Source organism: Aspergillus aculeatinus (genome assembly GCF_003184765.1).
Source record: "Aspergillus aculeatinus CBS 121060 unplaced genomic scaffold BO66scaffold_32, whole genome shotgun sequence".
Lineage (NCBI taxonomy): Eukaryota > Fungi > Ascomycota > Eurotiomycetes > Eurotiales > Aspergillaceae > Aspergillus > Aspergillus aculeatinus.
In genome coordinates, this window is record NW_020291501.1 from 358555 (window position 1) to 379300 (window position 20746).

Below are 20746 nucleotides of genomic sequence, written 5' to 3' on the forward strand. Positions count from 1 at the left end.
GATCCCATGCTGTGATGTCAATGGGCTAAGATACATACGCCATAATATCGTGGGTTGCAGGGACACCCACCCAATTACTTCTTCATTTTTATCTCCATCGACGGTGCCACGAAATATCAAATCATTCACTATCTTACCCGCAGTGCTCGGAGTCATCTCACGCACGTATTTATTTCTCCTCGAACCCCACGATGGAGCTCCTCCCTACGGAGATCATGGATCAGGTAAGCTTGGTAACCCTCGAGTCCTGGGGTTGAGCTGAATCATTGCGTCTAGATCCTCTCCTTCGTGGTGGAGCTCTTCTCGCCGAAGCCTTCTTACCGCATGCCTTGCCTGAGTGAAGGCAAACCAAAACACATTCTCACAACTAGTGCAGCCAAGTGTCAACTGGCCGCATTGCGTCTCACCGGTCGAGTTTTCTATCGCAGTGCCTCAGTCTTACTCTTCCAGGCCCTTACCGTGGGAGGTCATAGTCCAGATTCTCTGGAGCGCCTCGAACGTCTATCACACAGCCCCCAGGCCGCTTGTGTTCGGCACCTCAGTTTCGCATTTTATCACCCGGAGCTCTATACGCAATCCAAACCTGCGAACCTTGCCGACGACATTCGATATCTCCAACAGCTACAACTGGGCTTCAACGATTGTCTTTCCCGGTTTCCGGGTCTACGAGAGATCGTGTTCTCCCAGCCCTGTTGCGAACCTGCGCCATGTGATAGAGACCGATATCTTGACATCGTCGCCAGGACTTTGCGCGACGTCGAGCTCCCCAGTTTGTCCGAGGTTCACCTCCACCTCGAGCACGCGCACTCCTTGCGGCATATCCTCGACGCCATCTCCTCCTCATCACAGCCCCGTACCAACGACAATCTGCCGCGTCTCCGACACCTCGTGTTGTATACGCCCGGCCTCAACTACGACACCATAGCGCAAGGATCGCCTAGTCCTGAGGCTGCTACTGCTGCTGCAACCCAGTCCCATGCAGCTCGGGTGCTCCGCCTGTTGGGGCTCGCCCCTAATCTCGAGACACTGACTCTCACAACGTGGGTTATGGGCCTTGACACAGCGGTCCTTCCATCGCTGCGCCTCCGCGCTCTTTGTCTGCTTGGCGTCGAAATTCCCTCGAAATGCCTGCTTCGCTTCCTGGAGGCTCTTCATAATACACTCCGATCCATTTCCTTCACCCACGTCTGCCTGCGCTCGGGAACCTGGGCCACGGTCCTAACCGGTATGTGCTCTCTCCCGCACCTGCTTCAATTAAACCTTGAGTGCAACGGGTATTCGTCGAGCCGGGCGGGCTTTTCTCTGTTCCATCACATGAACGGGCTGGTCACCACGTCGCCTTACGACCTGCCTGCACTCGGAGCGCTCTATCGTCACATCAGCCGCAACAGAATCGCTGCGGGACGGCAGCCGCTGATGGCCACGCCGACGGAGCATAATTTTAGTATTCATCAAGAGTTGTTGACGTGTGTCAAGCGGGTCTCCTGAGTAGGAACAGCTTGGCGTATCTTCGAGTCATCAAGCCCTTCTTTGCCCTGTCTGTGGTAGTTTGTGTTAGTTATGTGAAAAAAATGAGTCAACTAAAGCCTATGACGTACTATACCACTCCGCGTAGCAATACTCTATCCCGATCGTTTTAAGGATCTTGCGAGGGAATGATGTCATGTATAGGAGATATTGCGATGGTTGTTCTAGGCTTCATAACTTCCTTTTTGGGCTTTGCTTGCCAGCTCCCGCGAGGGAATATGTGCCTCCATCAACAAGTCCTGCTAGATGACCTGGAATCCACCAGAATCCACCATTATTTCTGCTCCCCTTGTATCAGACTCTGAGACTGCGTTCCGTTTAACCTGTGGTATCGTATAAAGTGTTGTTTGAAATATTGTGCTATGCCTTCTTCAAATGCTTGGTCCAGCGGTCAGCATGTCATATCATCCGAATGAAGACGGTCTTATCATTTCTGCATTTGACGAGAGGCGAGAGGCCAACATCTTGGCCAGGTGATGCCGGTCTCATCAAGCTTGCCAACCACGATATTGTTCATAAGACTGGGCTCGTCTTGATAGGACGGGAGCATGCTCCAATCAAGGACCTCGCTGTTGCTGCTCACTTTGATCCTCCCCTATCGGCTGGCATCGCTAAGGTCCCTCATCAACTTCTCCATGGTAGGTGTGCTCAAGGATCATGGCCTCGCTGCTAGCCTCGTATAAACAAGTTTTCTGTAGCCATCAAGCATCTGGAATCACCAAAGGCCACGTATACGGTATCAAGGAAGAAGAGGCTTTCCCGGCCCTCGTCCCCTGCAGCAGGATTCTCTGTCAAAAAATCAGTCAGGCTGGCACCACAAAGTCTCGTTCATCGCAGCTGGGCTGGTGCCATTTTGATATAAAACTCTGATTACCCCGCAACTGACAGAGATTGCCCCGCTCTGCAGTTACGTATCAATAACTAGATTTTCTTATTGTCCCCTATTCATGAGGTTATGTGGCTGCCTAGTGCCTATTGACAGGTTCAGCCGGTATAGCTTCACGATTTCCGTTTTGGGATTTGCATGTGATGGTAGAGCTGTGTGGGGCAGGGTTCTGGTGGGTGATTGGTCGTGCAAGCTCACAGCTTGCCTGTCGATGTAGGACGTGAATAGCTTCATGAGTTCGCTTTCATTCACAGTGTTCATCACCAGGACTCTTGGTAAGCAAGATGTCAGGTGTCTCGCTTCTCAGGCCTCGAACATAAAAGCATCTTCTCACTATCTTCAACTCTTCTTCTCTTTCTTTCTTTCTTCTTCCTTCAACCATCTCTCTTCCATCAACCTCTGTTCTTCTCCACCAACAACGTGAGTTTCTCATCCATCTTTCATCAACTATCATCATCTTCATCCATCTAACAAAGAGTCCTTCATCCCAGATACAAACAAACCACAAATCCTCCATCAAACCGTTCATCCCATCCATCGATATCGATTCCACCACTGCCACGATGACGGACAACGATGGCCAAGAAGCCAGGGGAGGACGAAACACCACAAATATCGAATGCTGCGTGTGCCTTGACCAGTTCCAACGAAGCGAGGTGACTCGTGTTGGCTGTGACCACGAATACTGCCACGACTGCATCAAGCAGCTCTTCACCAAGTCCCTCCAGGATGATTCGCTGTTTCCACCGAAGTGCTGCGGCCAGGAGATCCGGCTTGCCCTCGTCGAGGACCTCTTGAACGAGGATGAGATCGAAACCTTCCACCACCGCGAGATTGAACATACCACAGCCCACCGCGTCTACTGCGGGAACCGTGCGTGCGGCGCCTTCATTCGACCAGAACTCATCACAGGAGACAGGGCCCGTTGCACCGGGTGCCTCAACCTGACCTGTGCTCGATGTATGAACCCATTCCACTTTGACGCCGACTGCCCCGAGGATCCGGCCATCCAAGCCACGCTGGCGCTCGCGGAGCAGGAAGGATGGCGACGGTGTTACTCGTGCAAGGCAGTCGTGCAGCTTTCTCGGGGCTGCAACCACATGAGGTGAGTGCATCCCTGAGAACTAACCTTGAGACTTGCCTCGCGGACAGACCAGGTATGCTAACATCGAGTGCTTGCGTGATAGATGTCGCTGTGGTGCACAGTTCTGTTACCGATGCGGAGCGAAATGGCGCACCTGCCACTGCCCCCAATATGAACGTGGGAACCACTTCGCCAATCCCGAATGGGTCATGCCGCCACCTCGCGACCACGGCCCTCGTCATCGAGAAGGCAATCGCAATGAAAACAACGCCGGCCGCCGAATCCCACTCCCACTTCCACCCCGCGACCCCGGCCCTCGTCATCGAGCAGGCAATCGCAATCAGAACAACACCGGCCGCCGCGTGCCACTTCCACTTCCACCTCGCGATCACGGCCCTCGTCATCGAGCACGCAATCGCAATCAAAACAACACCGGCCGCCGAGTCCCACTTCCACTTCCCCCCCGCGCACCCCAGGCGCCGCCCAACCCTCCACGAAATAGGATCAATGGACGGCACACCTGTGAGACTTTCTTGCGCAGAGAACATGGACGCCCACGCGGCTCCGGATGCGAAATCTGCAATAGTGTCCTCTTCTTGTACGAGTGTCTAGACTGCGAACGCCTGATTTGCGAGTACTGCCTTACGCACAACGTTGATCGGATCTGAGTTCTCTTTTGCGGACGATACGGGAACTGCGAAAACGTGTCATTCCAGCCATAGGTGGCACGTTTTCGAGTGTCGTCGGTTTCACGACTGATTGCGGGATGTGTCATTCCAGCCATAGGTGACACATCTCCGAGCGTTGTCGGACTCAACCTGTTGCGGGACATGAATCTTTGGGACGGAAAGTCTTGGTGAAAATGCGGGAATCGGGAGTTTGGGGTGCATGGAGATCTTGGACGGAGTCATGGAGACAAAACGGGAATTTGGAGTTTGAACTTTTGGAGGCAAATTGGGAATTTGGATGTGTTTTTTGAATGTTGATATGTGCTTTGGAATGTTGATATGAGGCCTCATGATGTTGACATGTGCTATCATGGTTTGGAAATGACGTTATGAAGCTGACGAATGTACCCATTGCATGTTCCACCTTGCCCATGATCACTAAAGCACGGGTTGCGACACCAGGTGTCCTATAAGGATTAGTACAAGTAGTGCGTAGACTTTAAGGGGGCAGATGAGTTAGGCTGAGTACGTTGATCCCTTGCGTTAGGGCTATTTGCTGGTTTGCGCTCTCGGGCAACGGTGGGCTTACAGCAGTAAGTGGATGTACTGGGAGCGACGAGGTCCCGACAGAACTTATGCGTATCGTGCTCAGCAACTCTTGAGCTTATCGAAAGGGTGTCAGCATCCACAGGCCGCTTGAATCTCGACTCGAATCTCATAGGGCTGTCGAGCGAAGAAGATAGGCGAAAAAGCCGGTCTTAGGGTGGGTTGACGCTAACCCTAACTCCGGTTATATCCGGTGCAACCTCAATCACTCAACGGGCCCCAAACGACAAACGCACTGCTTCCATCGATGTTTCCACTATAGTATAAGCCTATCGTGCCGTACGCACATCACGATCCTAAGATATCGCCCTCGACCAACTGCATTTGGTTGGCTGTCTCGCGTAGAAGGAGCTGAACGGTCGAATGGTGGGCACGATCCCGTGCGCAAGATAGAGCAGTCCGTTTGCAAGTATTGCGAACCTCACAGTCGATAGCCGGACTGCTCAATAAAAACTGGACTGCAGCCAGATAGCCAGATACTGCTACAGTCACTAAGGACGTGCGCCTGTCTCAATCTCCGGCTTTCCGATCCGCGCCTTGGAAACAGCAAAACGCGATGGTAGCCTCATCGCCGCGAACAACGACCGAGAACAAGGATCACCTGCCAAGTCGGGTTCACACAATCCAAGTCGCCGCCGCTTTCGAAGAGTGGCTTGAAGACACGGTGGCCTTTCTGAGAGGAGATGATTAGATGGATACCGCCGCCGTGAAGGCTAGGATTCGCGTCTCTTTTCAGCAGAAGCTTCCCTACGGGCTCGTTACCCCGTGACTCGGCAGCAATGAGTCAAAAGCACTGATACTGATCCCGTCTAGCAATGAGCTTGACAAGTTGCTCTTCTTCACATCAGGCTACATGTAACAAGAAAGGGTACCAGCCATTGCTAATGCTTGGATCGACATCACTTGGGAGGAAAAGCCAAACCACCATTGTCGACACGCCCTACGGCGTCGAAAAGTGCAGGTATGAACTTCTCATACACTGTTCGAGCACCATGCTCTGTTAGCTGCCTAAGTACGCCCTCAAAGCCTCTGCAAGCCGCGAAAGTCAAAGGATGAAAGCTGCGCTGAGCGATATTCTGGGTGTTTCTGTTGTTGATGCCACACCTTCAGAGACGCTTGGGCCGCGTGACACACCAGCCTTGCTCAGAATTTCTGGCCGAGAGATATGTCAAGCACACGAATGTGATATTATATTATCCTTCGAAGATGTGAGATGAAAGCGAGCGGCCGAAAAAGTTGTAAGCCGTGGTATGCACCAGCTGAGTCACTTCAGTCTCCCCGTAAACAATGAAAAACTCCATGTAGCATGAAAGCAGCTTCTCATGCGCTGCGCAACCCCCCTCGTCAACTCAGGTTCTGGCCAGCTGCCAGCGTTACTGAAAAATCCGGTCACGTGATTCAGGCATTTCAAGGCTGCTTCACGTGTTGATCTCTTAGCTAGTTCAACCAACCAACCACCATGAATTCAAGATATTGTTCCGTATCGCCCGTGTCTCAGCTTCATCAAATTGATCTAACTAGTCTCATGGCCGTATCACATTGTCTCAGGAGACACCACGATGTTCTCATCACAAGCTTTGATCTCTACCAACAGTTCCCTCGGCTTGAGACCGTATAATTCATTTGTCGGACGGATCATAGACGATCGGACGACGTGTGCAAACTGCAGATTGGATATCATCTTCTGCCGGGGAGTGCCCCGGTACGCCGACCTCAATTAGTCTCTCTCGATCTCGCTGCGCGCCCAAACATGTTCGCTCACGATAGTACTTAGACTCGCTTTCTCTTCGCCTGGCCTGCTGGCGCGGAATATAATGCCCCATGGCGTTGGGCGCCATTCCGGGAACCTGGCACCCTGGACGAAAGCCCATCTCTTCGATTTGCGATCCCGGCTTGTTGCGGAGGCGACGCGAGGGGTTGGAACACCTGGCCGATCTTCATCATCTGGGCCGGGAGTGGATCCAGCGTCCTGGACATGTCCTAGAAGAAGACTTAGACTTTAGATCCTATCACAAACAGAGTGGTGGCTTCTTGTTCATCGATCACTTACCGACATCAATTCCACCGCCGTGGGCTCCCGGGTCAGCTCCGGCACCAAATTCAACAACTCTTTGGCGTAGCCTGCGGCCACGATGGAAGCATAGCCATGCCATCGGTCCGATTTGTGGGAGTCGGCATAGTCACTGATCCCACGGATCACCAGGCAGGGGAAGCTGTCCATCAGCCCCGCAGCTTCCATCTCCAGACAGATGATGTTCTTCTCTGTGCGGAGTTTGTCACGAGTCGGGCCGTGGAGCATAACCCGGTCCGCGGAGCCGATGAGCCCATAGTGAATGACGGGCTCGTCGCTTTCCCGCGCCGGCCGCTGCACCAAGTGACGTGCATCACATCGGCTGCAGTTCTTTGCATCAGCAGGATGTTCATATTCGGCCTGGTACAGATGGTCTTCTGTGTTTGGACGTCGGTATTTGACGGCCATCCTGGGCCGTTCCTTCAGGATCTCCCCGAGTAGTTGTGGGATGCTGCTGCCCCACATGTCATGCTGTTTCTGGACGCTCTGGATTGCTTTCAGGAGGATAGCCGGTGGCTTCCCCAGCGATCCGGCGTAGACAAATTGACCTTCGTGGACGATCTTTCCATGGTCGTACTGGACGACCCCACCTGCCGGAATGTGTGAGCCGTTGCCACGAAGCGAGGGAAAGGGCAACCGAAGAACTAGATATAAAACGAGAACGGCAGCTTACCATATTGGCCATTGGGGGTAGAAACCACCACATCTCCGAGGCGGATATCGTCGGTCGAGTCCTCGACGATCCGGGCTGGGATTCCGCCGCCGATGCCCACCATCAGACCGAAGCGGATTTTCGGAAAGCTGCGCAAGAGGTTGGTCGCAGTCGTGCTCGCAGGTGCCTTACCGGACATGCCAGCACCGAGTGATGCGACGACGATCTTGTGCTGTCCTATCCGTCCGTAGGAATAGACGTTGGAGTCGTTGGGGTCCTGTCGGAAAGCCGCAGGTGGCGCATATGTTTCATCCAGCATCGCTGCTGCTGCCACCAATTCGGTCGCCAGGGCACAAATCCAGCCCACCGTGTAATCTTCTCTGCTGAACCTCTCAGCCACGCGACCGCGCTCCATGTTCGATGACTCTAGAGCTCTGTGTCGGTCTTGGAGTGCCATGCTGAAAAGACAAGGTCTAGCAAATGGTCCTCTGGCGCAAGAACAGCAGGAAATGAGAAAAGTGACAGAAGTTGAGAGAAGAAAGCAGTCTTCGAGCAGTCGTAGATCGCGAGGAAGTGTATGCTGCGGATTTGTGTCGTGAAGACGTTGAGTTGGGAACTGTTCGTGCTTCTGTCGCTCAATGTTGGTTCGAGAGGCTGCGGCCTTTATACGCACACTTCCAGGTCCAAGGCCGTAACAGAGGTAAGCGTACAGTCGACTGCCTGCCCAATCGAGCTGGAACACACACCCTCTTTCTCTCTTTCTCTCTCTCCAACTTACTCTACCCTACGACTAGCCGGCGAAAGAGTGTGTGCGTGAGAGACAGAGTGGGGCGATGATTCACTCAGCCTTCCGGGATGGCCGTGTCGACCGCTCATGGTGGTTCAAACTCCCATCACACTTCGCTAGCGATCATATGTTTGATTGGCAGCCGCATCTATCTGGACGCAGTCAGCAAGTCTTCGATGTGCTAGCACCAGGCAAAATCACCGAGCATAACTCTGGCAGTTGGTCAAAAGAGATCCCAAGGGACTGTATGGACCTACTTCAAGGCTCATCACCTTGAAGCGACGTGTTAGTTTCTCTGGCCCCTGCCACTCATGGTGATTCCTGTCCCGCCCTCAGAGATCCTACAGAACGTGTCATATGATAGGATCTGCATGCTTCCAGGGCGGCTACAGAGGCGGAAGTTCGATGTTCGACATAGAATTGTGGTAAGAGGGCCGATTCCTGCCTGACGGGCGGCGATGCGAGTGGTTCGCACATTGTTTCAGGAGTGGCGGTCAAGAACTGGTCGGACAGAGGGGGGAGGACAAAATGGAACGAAGTGTGAACAAGGGGATTATGGATAGCAAGGAGGGAACAAAGAGAAAGGAACGGCCCATAATGAGGCCGAGAGAGCAAAGCGCCCAGATCGCTTTGTTAGGTTGCTACCGTTCAGTTGTTATAAAGACACAGTCAACCGTTTCATGTTGGCTTTGCTGTGCATGAACGACGTCTACAGTACTTCCGAGCGACAGATGAACTAGGGCTGCAGTTATGTACAATGTACAGTGTATAGTGTACAGTGCATATTACCCCTTGGGGCCGTCGGCACCGTATAGCATTGGTGTGGATTGTAGAGTTATCCATAGAACTTTACTACCATGCGCCCCAGGCGCAGTGAAAATGTTCGCTACCATATACTATATCCGTCTCCACGTGGCTGACGTGGAGTGGTCACTGAAGCTGGATGGCAGTAAGCAGGAGGTGGCGAATAGCTGCCCGAAGTTTGCTAGGTGTCTTATCACCCAACTGCACCATAAGTTACATACAGTACATGCGATAAGTCACCTGCTCCTGGTTCCCACGCGCATACGCGAGTTTAATGATTATCCTTCCTCCATACGCACACTCCACATCTTGAACCCAAAACCGCGCCTAAGAATCCTCAACCTCAAAGGAACCAGTGTTCATTCTATGCATCTTTGAGTTAGGGGGTGATGCATCTTGCGGTCATGCGATTTAGCCCTGCATTTTGTAAGTTCCGTGATGTTCTTTTACTGGTGTCGCTGGGCCTGACTGTCAATGAGGGTAGGCTTCTAAGTGGCGAATGAGGCCCAAAGTCATTGTCCGGTCCAGGTTCAGCAGTACGATCTCAGCCAGCCCTTGATAATGGTCTGTTTGAACCAGTGACAGTTAAGGCTCATCTTCTACATCTCGCTTGCATTTACAATGAACATGTAGCGACTAACAAAAGTAAGGGCATGATGCTCTCCGACTCCACCTTCGAGCAAGCGGGGTAACCCGGAATACTACATAGTATGTGTATTTCGCGCGGCCCGACCCGGGAGGAAGCTTGGCTACAATTCTACCATGGCATTTATGCTCTTCAGTCTGATCATCTTCCATTTTTGCTGCATACATTTGCATCACAATCATCATTCCACTTCCCAAAGTGAGAAATGGTCCTATCGGCTTGCCCAAATCCAGCAATCAGCTCGATCCCATCCCATGACTCCAGGATTTACTCATATGCAGCAATCGCGCTGGCGAAGGCAGCATCAACCGACGCAATGGCCGAGGCGATGGTCGTCTTATCGGTCGAGGTGGCCTTGGCCTCCAAGTCCGCTCCAAGCTGGTCAGTCTCGGTCTTGAGGGTCTCCACCGACGAGAGCAGGGTGGAGGAGACGCCGGCGGACGCGGCGGTGGATTCCTGTATAATTGGTTAGTCTCGCCGCGCACTTAATGACAGGTGCAATGATCTTACCTTGGCAATGATCTCGTTCAGGGTCGCGACAATGAGCACGGCCAGAGTGGACACCTCGGACGTGATGCTCGCACTGTCCGCGGTGCTGAAAGTCGAGGCGGCCACGGTGTCGGTGATAGCGGTGTCCAGGGCACTCTTGACGTTGTTGTAGTCGGTCAGAATGCCCAGGGCAGCCAAGAGGTCGCCAGTCCAGGCGGTCACATCGGTATTGAGGGTCGACACATCGGTGTAGATTGTCTTCAGGTCCGTCAAGACCGTCGCTGCATCGCGTCTGGCAATGGGGCCTGCCTGAGCGAGAACACCCAACGCAGCAACGAGGAGAGACTTGCAGAGCATGATGAATTAGAAGTTGGCTGGATGAGAAGACTGATTTGTTCGAGCTGATGATTTTTCGATGCTCTTGTCCAATGTCGATTTCATGGGAATCGATCGCCTTTAAATATCCCTAAATGTTGGAGCATGTCTTCTCTCTGGTCTTCTCCATGCGAGGGGAAGTCGACCGCTAACACAGAATAGCCACGGATGTCGAAGTCGCCATTCCAGCCTGCAATGCTTCAATCTCCGCAATAGCGCCGCACGTTGATGCAACCCCCTCATCAATCTATTCTTTCGCTCCCTTCGCCAACACTTGTTTTCACGTGTCGATGGTGAGGGCCGAGGACCCATGCATAGTGGCCTTCGAACGCAAACAACTCAGTCAGCAACATGTATTTCCCCTGTGCGGACTTGTTTGACTAGAGCCTTCTTCGGACCCTCTTGCGAGCCACTCGAAAGGATTTCAGTTCGACCTTGGGAAGGTACTTTCGAGGTCATTCCTCGACTCAACATCAACGGGTGTATCTTTTGCGAGCAGACAATCTACTGCTGTGATGTAGCATGAAGGACCAACAGTCGCCATGCTCAGGCAAGGTGTCTTGCTCAATGAGTACAGCCTAGATCCGACCGAGGTTGACGTTTAACCAGGTCGACCTGGATGCAGATACTTGTGATTCCAACGAGCCAATTCTGCACGGCCGCCATTTCACCAAGCGGATGGCAGGTGACCCAGTGTTGTTCTAGCCCGAGCTGAGGGGTCAATTTCCTCCACTACCCCGGATATTGTATAGGATTTGAAGAAACAACCGCAGTCCCTGATCGACGCCGAGTGGATGACCCCGCTCGAACGCTCGGGCATTAATCTAGACTCCGCACCACCAACCGCCATACACTCTATGCATGGCCGACCATTGGTTCCAATGTGTTTGTGGCGTCGGGATGCTCCAGAGTGCACCATTGGCTCACAGACCAAGCATCGTGCCGATCTCTTGCAGAGACGGAGTAGATTGGTGGCTAAACTTGGGGGATTGTAGCAGACACAGTTGGTTGCAGGGGCGGGAAGTTGGGATACTTCGACCTGCGGGAAGAACCGGGCAGGCGTGATGTGACAATACCTTCGAATTTCAAATTAGGCTATATGGCACTTGCTCCTGTAGCTGACCATGGCTCTGGTTGCGTGATGGCTGGGGGGGAAGTGTTCCTAGGCTGGGCTGTAACAGCAAAAACATAAAAAGAAATCGAAGTGCATCATCCGTGAATCGAACACGGGCCTCATCGATGGCAACGATGAATTCTACCACTAGACCAATGATGCTTCTATGAAAGAACGCCATGTTATTTAGTATATGCCCTTGCATACTCAGCGACAATCTGCGAATCCTCCCTCCTCTAGGTACTCCTCCGTTGTTGGGCCAACTTTACTCATATATCGAAATCTCGTCGAGTCGCTAAATTTTCCCTTCATCAAGAGGATGAATCTGACCTCGTTTGCGAAGGGTCAGATTGACTCAGAAGACCCAAGAAACAACGTCATTACGCCATCCAGCATGGAGCACGAGCAAGCTACGTAGCCCTGATATGTCAATGCGAATATATGTTTGTACTGTACCATCAACCTCCATCCCCAACGTATCCCCAACGTCGACAAGAGTTTCGTTTTCCCCGCGACCTATCGCTGCTCTATCTATCGAGAGAGCTCCATCAACCTCCAAAGTTCACACAGACCGACAAATCACAATACAACTCCCAGTCAAACAACATCCCGTGTCCAACTCACCCCCACCACTCACAGCAAAATCAATCAGCAAATCCACCTCATCTCTGTCGTGAATCAGAATGCCACCCCCTCGAATACGAAAGCTGGCGAAGCCACGTCCAATGCGAGTCGGGCAGGCATTGGCCACCGCGTAGGGATCGTCCCGCGCTGCAGTCGGGCTTGACATCATCGCCACTAAGGATTGCTTATCTGCCCGCCAATGCTGTCATCCCACCGAACCCTTGCTGCTGGAGAAGAAGTATCCTCGCACAAAACAGCGAGGATACCCTTCCACCGCACTTTGCGATCGACACTCTAAGCCTCCTCGCACAGCAGAGCAACTGAGGTGTATAGCGCCACTGACGTACACCCGTTGTGGGATTTCAGCATGGAGTTGAGGATATATACGCCTGTCTCAACCCCAACCCCAGCCTCCCCATTCTCCACTACACTATCCAGCTCCACTTCAACAAGCTTATACTCTATTCTCTTGACACTCAGCCTCCAAGCATCTAACGCTCGACGCTTAGCATTACCACCTTGACCTTGACAAGAAACCTAACCAAGATGCCTCTCTTCCACCGCAACTCCCTCTCCAGCTCGTCCGACCGCAGCATCGACGACCCCAACACCCACAACTACTCGCACCGCTCCCATCGCTCGCACCACTCCACCTCCCCGCGCTCCAGCCTCTCCTCCTCGTCCTCTTCCTCCCGCCGTCGCAGCAGCAGCCACAGCTACGGCCACCACAGTCACAGCCACAGCGGAAGCACCCACGGCCACTCGCGCTTCAGCTTCGGCAGCCGCCGCCACCAGGAAGACCCCTCCGTCCTCGCCGCCAAGGAGCAGGTCTCGCGCGCCGAGGCCGCCGAGCGTGAAGCCGACCGCGCGCTCCTGGCTTCCCGCCGGGCCGTACAAGATGCCCGCGAGCATGTGAGGCGTCTGGATGAGGAGGCGCGCATCGAGTATGATTCTTCCCTTCCTTTCCCTTCCTTCTCCTCTCTTCACCTTCCTGTCGGTGCTTCATTGGCAGAAGAAGCTAACAAGTGTTCGTGCTGCAGAGCCCGCGCCGCAAAGATGAAACAGGACCAGGTCAAGTCGATTACGAAACGGGCCAAGCCGCTGGGACGTAAGTGATTCGTTGCTGTGCTGTACACTTGGCTTGGAGGGTTGAGGTTTGGTGCTGATGGACTGTGTGTGTGGTTTAGGGCATGTTTGAGGGGGGTGTGCGATGCGCTCCCGACGCTTGATGTACTTGTACTATTATTGTCTGACTGTAGCTATATTGTCGGTTTTCTTAGCGTAGTTGGCTTGGTGCTTTTTGAGCGATGATTCTGGGTTTCGCGAAGTGGCGTGGACTGTACGATATGAGAGTGTATGATATGATATGATATGCATAGATGGTGGCAATTTATGGTTTTGTTGGTGTGCGTGTGCGACGTCACTTGCGCTGATCTGATTGGGAGAGGCGATGCTCTGATGTGCTCGTATTCATCTCTCAATGAAATAATTTGAGTTATGTTAGCTAATATAATCATCCATCTACTGTCGACTTTCCTTGATGATGTCTGCAGCCTTCTCAACCACCACAAAAACCGTGGCCTGGATGTTTCCCCGCGGGATCAGAGGGATGACCCCCGCATCCACCACGCGCAGATTGCAATATCCGTACACCCTCAGCTGGTCATCCACCACGCCCCCGATCGCCTGCGACAGCATGGCCATCGGTGTCTTGGATCGCCGGATCGATATAGCCAAACGACAGCTGATCGCGGATCTCGTCTGACGGTGGGGCGAAGGTTTGCGATCTACGTAGATAGCCCGACAGCGACTCCCAGCTCCATCAAGGATTGCCGAGCTGCTCCCACGTATCAATGTCGGATCAACTGGGGTAAATGGCCATTCCTAGATTGATGGCTGATGAACCACCCAGGGTGCGCCCATGAGGATCAGCGATGCATCGGCCATTGAGGGCTTCCTGGTTTCCACGCAGGGAGTGTCAGGGTGCATGAGACAGCTTCTGTTGAGATATGAGGGATCTTCCTACCTGTGGGGGACCGGTTAAGACACCAGTCGAACGCGGGGTCGAAATAGGTGCTGGCTGCTAATCCAGGCACCGCAATTCGCGGGTCGTCAACGCAATTACCGCCTGCCTCCAGCACCCGCACGCTCACAGTAGGATCTTCGGTCAGTCGATTAGCGACGACCAGGCCCGCAGTTCCTCCGCCCACGACGAGGTAGTCGTAGGTCTGACGCAGATTCGAAAGCGAGGCAGTCTCGGTCGTCATCCTGTCTTGGGCAATTGTTCGAGTCGAACTAGAAAGGAGGAGGCGTGTTCTGGGAGGCGAGTTTGTGGTCCAAGGATTTAAGTAGGGAGCATTCGTCCCTCTGCCCCTCAGCCTCGTCGCGGACATGATAACGAGAGCGTGATATGAGTGGAGTACTCACTGGAGCTTATGGTCATTCGTAGGCAATGGGACGAAAGAACCTCCCTTGACAACTACCGTGAGTGGCATTCAGATGAGGAGGCTATCCACTCTCAGCCCCCTCCCATAGGCTGTTAGAGTCAACTGCCAGCGATGAAGCAAAGTTTCGGCATCTGCTAAGCATAGTTTGGCTTGCACCGGTTCCACGTGCGATCCATGCGATCCATGCGATTCATCAACAGGGGAGGTGACTGGCAATCGTCGCACTTTAAGGCGCCGCCCCAAAGGATTCAGAGTGGATGTAGCAACATCCTGCTCGCTTTCCGGCCGGCTACCTCTTTTCATAAGCTACTGGCGAAAGCGTCGAGAGGGTGATCGCTTATAAATTGAAAACAGCACTCTCGCAAAATCCAGTCGTTGTGGCCACTGTCTTTAATGCTCTTGCCACTTTGACCACCGCGTTGCGCTTTTACGACCTGTGCTTGCGTCAAGTCGAGCCTGGCTTGCAAACTAACCCTTGAATCGATTCGATCATGAGCCCATCCAGACCAAGATTAGAACTGGACCATCATCTCGCAAAGGGCTTCGAATGAACGTAGATCTGCTAGTCTCGACCACTCAGGCCATCAACGAGGACCAGCAGGATTGGACGAACAACGGAACGCCGCATGAGATCAACAGCATCCAGGACATTGACATCGAGTATCGCTTCGCACACGAGAGAGTATTCTAGCCAGCCATGGGCTTGAGATGGGTTCAAAGCTCGCACGTCGTCAATAGTTGCAACGGTGCACAAGAATGATGTGCTTAATGTTGTGGCAGCGATAAGATAAGAGTGATCACATGATCCTCCACGGTCGGGGATTTCCCCAATTCTCCCCCGCAATTGTCCCTTCCCTTCTCCTCCCATCGCCCATCCATATGTTCCTTTGAGGCTTTCTTGATCATGCATCATGTACAGTTCCTGCTACACGTGTCGCCGCAGACATGTCGAGTGTCAAATGTCCCAGCCCCCGTGTAAAAAGTGCCAGAAGGCTGGGCTCGAATGCCTCCAAAAGAGGCCCCTTCGCTGGGTCAAAGGCGCAACTTTCCGCGGCACTGCGAAGCCATCCACATCCACAGAGAACACGCCGCAATCCAAGACGATATCCCCACCTCAGTCTGACTCCGAAATGGAGATTATGAATGGAGCGGATCGGTGGCATACTGGAATCTTCGATAGCCCCCTTCTCCGCATACCTTCAAGCTTAGACGAGCCCGTTACTCGAGGTCTAGACGAGGATTCTCGATACTACCTGAACTACTGTCAGTGAGCTGTTGGTCAAGATCCTGTCGCGAGGTGCTGCTGACATCAACGACAGACAGCAAATGCGTATGCAAGCTGTTTGTCATGTTCGATAGCCAACGCAATCCCCTCAGACAGCTCATTCCCGCGGCTATTGCCCATCCCGTGCTGATGGCATCCGTTGTCGCTCTCGCAGCGCGACACCGAGCAAACGCTACCCAGACGTTCGAACAGATCCAAGCCAGAGATTACTCTCGGGCTCTGAAACCTCGCTACAACGCTTCTTTGTACAAATACCGGGCGATCAAGGGGCTTTCGGAGGCTCTAGGCGACGGGAATACTGCGGTCGATATCTTGATCATTAGCGCATTCTTGTTGATTCTTCTGGACCTTTTCGAGTCGGGAAATGATAAATGGAACTTCCACGTCGAAGGGGTCAAGAAACTCATTGCGGCGATTCAGATTCCGGCGAGCTCGCGGGAGCTGGAAACAACCATCCAAGGGATGTGCGAATTCGCTATGCGACAGGTGTACTTGTACGATATCTCTCAACAGCCTCACTTTTGTCTGATTGAGATAAGCTAACTTGTGGTGTCATTGCAGAATCGATACTTTGGGTACGACCTTCACGCGTCCTGGGTTACTAGCCACCTCCGAATCCAACCAACCGTCTACGGCCCTCCAGATGAGCGTTGACAAGGCTTACTTGGGTTGCCCGGAATACTTCCTGAATGCTCTTCGGTCTTTCTCGGCAGCTAGGGACTGCCTGGCGAGCTCCAAATGCCTTGACACCATCGATGCGTATTCGCTGCTCCAAAGCATCCAGGTCTCACTGGAGTCTACGCAGAGCTTTGACTGCCATGTCTGGGCTACGGAACTTGAGCCTTCTCTGTCGACTTTCACTGGGCCAGCACAATCACTCCAATTGTTGGAGAACTTGGGTCAGGCCTATAGATTAGGGACATTGATCTACGGTTGGCGTGTCTGCGATGTGTTCACGGGAGACTCGACTCCGTTGGAGGACATAGTTGGGGAGCTGATCAATACTGTTGCTGCGCTACGGAGCAATGAGGCGTTGTTCAAGTGCATCCTCTGGCCCTTGTTCGTTGCAGGCCTGGAATCTCGGAATGCGTGCCAGAGGCAGTTGGTGGGAGATTGCCTTCGCAGGTTCTGGTTCGAAACCAAGTGTATCAATGTGATCAATGCAGAGAAGATTCTGCAGCGATTCTGGGCCGAGGCCGAGCAGAAACCGAATTCTAGGTCCAATTGGATCTTCAATATGGGACAGGTAGATGGTGATTGGCTTCTGATATGATTATGCTGAGTATAGCATCCATTCCAGTTCAGCGCCATTGAAGCCGTCCACGTCATTTGGTGCTGCCCGCCGGTCGCACGATTCGGTAGTTGATTGGCCACAATTTGCCCCACTCCAAAAGACTTCCCGATCCGGTTAGAGTCATCTCCCGGCCTGAGGCTTCGCAAGGAAACGAAGACATCGAATATCCCCGCGGACAGTTAATCATCGTCCCAAGATTGGTGAGACTGCTTCAAGTGGCTTCTACATTGTATGGTCAAGCTCGAAAACGAGCGGTTTATCAGCATGCGGATTACAAATCGTCACCATGAGCATATCGCGACCGGGATTGCGGAGAACTATAAAGACTTTCAACTTCTTCTCTCCTCAGTGACCCAGACATTCTTCAAGATCCAAACTATAACTTCTTAACCTTCAATCAATCTATTCTCGCCCTGCCAACATGTGCCAAAACGAGGTTGAACTCAACGGCTGGACCAGCGTTCCCGTCAACGCTGGTGCCATCTTCAAGGACCAGCCTTTCACCACCGCACCTGGCCCTCTCTCCATCGACGAGATCAAGTTTCCTTCCGACGATCCCGTTGTCGCAAAGACTCAGGAGTATGCTCAGGCCGTTCTCCATCCGCAGACCTTCAATCACTCGATGAGGGTGTTCTACTACGGTACGCCTGTTTGAACGACCCAGATCCACAGTCACTAATTTTGATCTGCAGGAATGGCCATCGCCAAACAACAGTTCCCCAAGCAAGCCGCGACTTTCAGTCCTGCTACCTGGGCTTTGCTCTGTCTTCTACACGATCTCGGTACAGCCGAGGAGAACCTGACGGCCACCCGGATGTCCTTCGATCTCTACGGAGGCATCAAAGCTCTGCAGGTCCTCAAGGACTTCGGCGCCACGACTGACCAGGCCGAGGCAGTCGCCGAAGGGATCATCAGACACCAGGACATGGGGGTAGACGGGACCATCACCTTCTTCGGGCAGCTCATCCAGTTGGCGACCCTCTACGACAATGTGGGGGACCACCCTCACGTCAAGAACTTCAGCAAGATCCTCCACGATACCACTCGGGAGGAGGTCAATCAGGCGCACCCGCGACAGCGCTGGTGCTCGTTCTTTGCGGATGTCATCCGGAAGGAGGAGACCATCAAGCCTTGGTGCCATTCCACGCATATTGTGGAGTTTGACAGTCAGGTCGAGGGGAACACTCTGATGAAGAAGTGGGAGTGAGCATTTTGGACAATGTCGTTTGATGTATGCACGGAAGCTATGATTTATTCGCTTGCATAAATGTCATCTCCACAAGTGTTCAATTGTTAATCCACCTGCTTCAATTCTGCGCATGTCATGTTCCACTGGTGACCAGATCGGGCCGACTCATTCAGAATGAGGCGATATTTCACGATCGACTCGATGGTGGCTGCAGCGCAGGTCTAACGCGCAGGCGAATCTACCGGTATGAGATCCAAGCCCACGGTAGGTGTTGATGTCCCTAGGAACCACTACGACCTAATATAAAAATTCAGCGCATTCCCAGAACGAACACATTCCATAAGGGAAGCACAACACGGATTTGCCTATAAGTGACGCTTATCTCGAGCGACCTAGTAGCTACATGAGAAGTATCTTAAATACAATACTAGGATTGCATCTCATATGACATGTAACGTGCAAGTTGGTAAATATACAAGATTGTGGATTGTTCGGTTCTGTTCCTCGGTCCTGCAGTATCCGGGCCGGGCAAGTGGCAAAGGAACCAATATTGCGATCGAGCCCGAGGTCCGAGCCGGTATTTCCTGTATGAAGTCCATATGCCGGGCAAGGCCAATGCCCAGGAGTGTATTGGCTGGTGTCCCTACGACTGGGGTGATAGATGAGCGGATTCCAACCCAACCTGACCGTTGGAAACGTCCCTCGGACCGAAACGGAAGTATCCTTAGATATGTCCTATCAGCTGATGCAATAGTCTTTGTAGCGGCACGTTCTGAAGAACAGACTGGCTCTAAATCAAAATGCCTCGCATCGTTTACATTTCACTAGATACTGGTCATGTATCTGGCTGACATCCTGCAATGTCCTTCGACCACGCTCAATTTTGAAGTTGATCCATAGCCGGAAGAGTCTCATGCTGAGTGTAAGGCCCCCACTTCGAAATAGGCTCAGGCTTGCTTATGGTGATGGCTTGCCTTATCGCTGCAGGAACCAATCGCTATATCAACTCTCGATTGCCTTGCAGGACGATCGCTGCCCCTTGCAGTTGTTCCTGGGCTGATGCATTCGCTGCTCGACTCGCGCTATTGACTACGTCTGCCCCTGATCTACGGCCAAGACTGGCGTTTGTCGAACTACGACTGAGGGAATAGAGGGATGATCACTAAGTTGACTGTCTTAGTGAGTGTCTCGGTGTTGTGTGTAGACCGGAGTATATTCGGCGGTGTTAGATTCGCGGTGTAGGAGACCGAGGTCGTCACACGGATATATGTTGCCGCTACTCGGTGGGTTGTAGATGCTACCTATTACTGTACTCCACACCCACCCAATATATTGTGGGCAGGACTGGTTTCGACGAAGTCGCCACCACGTAGCAGATACCTCCAGAAACATGTGCACCCATTGGGATATCGCCGCTGAAGCGTACTCCGTAAACACTTGATGCAAGCATACAAAGGAAGAATATTGTTCCGCGGCTGGCAGGCTTCCCCACCACGTGACCTGTATCCGACCGAGGGATCCGAGAATAGCGAGCCAGCCATGATGGATGCTAAGATTAGCCCTTCTCAGCTGGTTGTCTACATGGCTGTGCTGTGTCAGTGGCCACCGCGAGCAAGACAACTTCCTCGGAGGATTCTCCCTTTCGAGCCTGCTGGGTTCATTGCTTTTGATGCTTTGACACCATGGTAGTTCGTATCAATCATGCGAAAACCTTGATGATGATGATGATGATGATGTAATTTCGAATCTGTCTGACGATGGATGCCCTTCATTCCAAAACACCCGCCGAATGCGTTGCCCATTGTGTGCACCCGCCGAATGCACGCACAGTCGCAGACTCTCCTCCTCGGCCTTTCGGGAAGATAACGGGTCCATCAACTATTATTGCCCCAATGTTTTCGATGGAAAACCTGTCGGAGTGACCCGAATCACATTTCCCACCCCATTGGTCCGTCCCTCACGAAGGGCCATCGCCTGCCAACAACCAACTAAGGGTCCTGGAGGGGAGAAACATTGCCAACCCAACCACGCGCTGTCGTTGCCGTCCCGAGTGAGACAGTTCCGGCTATAATTAGTGTGCACCCGGAGGTCAGATGGAGTACGGTAACGGCGGTTTGCTGCCTGTCTGTGTGTTTTTGTTTTCATGTTTGTGTTAGGGTGTGATTTGGTGGTTGGTTCCTGAGGACCAAAAGATGTCG

At 52.7% G+C, this 20746-nt stretch overlaps 9 protein-coding genes and 1 non-coding gene across 10 annotated transcripts; 6 read left to right on the top strand and 4 right to left on the bottom strand.

Moving 5' to 3' along the window:
* Window positions 1-191: 191 nt before the first annotated feature.
* BO66DRAFT_439870 (uncharacterized protein) lies at window positions 192-1488 on the top strand (the record flags this gene model as incomplete). The annotated part of the gene is made up of 2 exons (XM_025651197.1): window positions 192-224; window positions 277-1488. 2 exons carry the CDS (start codon window positions 192-194, stop codon window positions 1486-1488), a joined length of 1245 nt encoding a protein of 414 aa, XP_025502683.1.
* A 1539-nt stretch (window positions 1489-3027) lies between these two features.
* BO66DRAFT_297347 (Rcat domain-containing protein) lies at window positions 3028-3727 on the top strand (the record flags this gene model as incomplete). The annotated part of the gene is made up of 2 exons (XM_025643202.1): window positions 3028-3518; window positions 3601-3727. Coding segments are annotated over 2 exons (618 nt in total), but the record flags the coding sequence as incomplete, so codon positions are not given.
* Window positions 3728-6806: 3079 nt separating this feature from the next.
* On the bottom strand, window positions 6807-7909 carry BO66DRAFT_326015 (5'-methylthioadenosine/S-adenosylhomocysteine nucleosidase family protein; the record flags this gene model as incomplete). The annotated part of the gene is made up of 2 exons (XM_025643890.1): window positions 6807-7432; window positions 7516-7909. 2 exons carry the CDS (start codon window positions 7907-7909, stop codon window positions 6807-6809), a joined length of 1020 nt encoding a protein of 339 aa, XP_025502685.1.
* A 1840-nt stretch (window positions 7910-9749) lies between these two features.
* BO66DRAFT_122017 (cell wall mannoprotein 1 family protein) lies at window positions 9750-10741 on the bottom strand. Its single transcript, XM_025641908.1, has 2 exons — window positions 10242-10741; window positions 9750-10187 (listed from the first exon to the last, which is right to left on the bottom strand). The coding sequence occupies exons 1-2, from the start codon at window positions 10575-10577 to the stop codon at window positions 9999-10001; spliced, it is 525 nt and encodes a 174-aa protein (XP_025502686.1). The 5' UTR covers window positions 10578-10741; the 3' UTR covers window positions 9750-9998.
* A 1059-nt stretch (window positions 10742-11800) lies between these two features.
* On the bottom strand, window positions 11801-11871 carry BO66DRAFT_t203. The gene has a single exon. It is a non-coding gene; the product is annotated as a tRNA-Gly (tRNA).
* A 161-nt stretch (window positions 11872-12032) lies between these two features.
* On the top strand, window positions 12033-12768 carry BO66DRAFT_122050 (uncharacterized protein). The gene has a single exon (XM_025641909.1). It carries the CDS (start codon window positions 12151-12153, stop codon window positions 12655-12657), a length of 507 nt encoding a protein of 168 aa, XP_025502687.1. The 5' UTR covers window positions 12033-12150; the 3' UTR covers window positions 12658-12768.
* Window positions 12769-13640, top strand: BO66DRAFT_122051 (uncharacterized protein). Its single transcript, XM_025641910.1, has 2 exons — window positions 12769-13277; window positions 13374-13640. Exons 1-2 carry the CDS (start codon window positions 12880-12882, stop codon window positions 13447-13449), a joined length of 474 nt encoding a protein of 157 aa, XP_025502688.1. The 5' UTR covers window positions 12769-12879; the 3' UTR covers window positions 13450-13640.
* Window positions 13641-13854: 214 nt separating this feature from the next.
* On the bottom strand, window positions 13855-14600 carry BO66DRAFT_439875 (uncharacterized protein; the record flags this gene model as incomplete). Its single annotated transcript, XM_025651198.1, has 2 exons — window positions 13855-14198; window positions 14360-14600. The coding sequence occupies 2 exons, from the start codon at window positions 14598-14600 to the stop codon at window positions 13855-13857; spliced, it is 585 nt and encodes a 194-aa protein (XP_025502689.1).
* Window positions 14601-15691: 1091 nt separating this feature from the next.
* On the top strand, window positions 15692-17338 carry BO66DRAFT_326130 (uncharacterized protein; the record flags this gene model as incomplete). The annotated part of the gene is made up of 3 exons (XM_025643897.1): window positions 15692-16043; window positions 16100-16559; window positions 16627-17338. 3 exons carry the CDS (start codon window positions 15692-15694, stop codon window positions 17336-17338), a joined length of 1524 nt encoding a protein of 507 aa, XP_025502690.1.
* Window positions 17339-17663: 325 nt separating this feature from the next.
* BO66DRAFT_122076 (cyanamide hydratase) lies at window positions 17664-18754 on the top strand. The gene is made up of 2 exons (XM_025641911.1): window positions 17664-18000; window positions 18052-18754. The coding sequence occupies exons 1-2, from the start codon at window positions 17781-17783 to the stop codon at window positions 18564-18566; spliced, it is 735 nt and encodes a 244-aa protein (XP_025502691.1). The 5' UTR covers window positions 17664-17780; the 3' UTR covers window positions 18567-18754.
* Window positions 18755-20746: the final 1992 nt, after the last annotated feature.

Excerpts from the sequence above, each read along its gene's own strand:
- BO66DRAFT_122017 (XM_025641908.1), bottom strand. The coding sequence starts at position 10,577 with ATGCTCTGCAAGTCTCTCCTCGTTGCTGCGTTGGGTGTTCTCGCTCAG. Across the intron at positions 10,188-10,241 it reads TGAACGAGATCATTGCCAAG|GAATCCACCGCCGCGTCCGC; the intron begins GTAAGATCATTG and ends CCAATTATACAG.
- BO66DRAFT_122050 (XM_025641909.1), top strand. The coding sequence starts at position 12,151 with ATGTTTGTACTGTACCATCAACCTCCATCCCCAACGTATCCCCAACGT.
- BO66DRAFT_122051 (XM_025641910.1), top strand. The coding sequence starts at position 12,880 with ATGCCTCTCTTCCACCGCAACTCCCTCTCCAGCTCGTCCGACCGCAGC. Across the intron at positions 13,278-13,373 it reads GATGAGGAGGCGCGCATCGA|AGCCCGCGCCGCAAAGATGA; the intron begins GTATGATTCTTC and ends TTCGTGCTGCAG.
- BO66DRAFT_122076 (XM_025641911.1), top strand. The coding sequence starts at position 17,781 with ATGTGCCAAAACGAGGTTGAACTCAACGGCTGGACCAGCGTTCCCGTC. Across the intron at positions 18,001-18,051 it reads GATGAGGGTGTTCTACTACG|GAATGGCCATCGCCAAACAA; the intron begins GTACGCCTGTTT and ends TTTGATCTGCAG.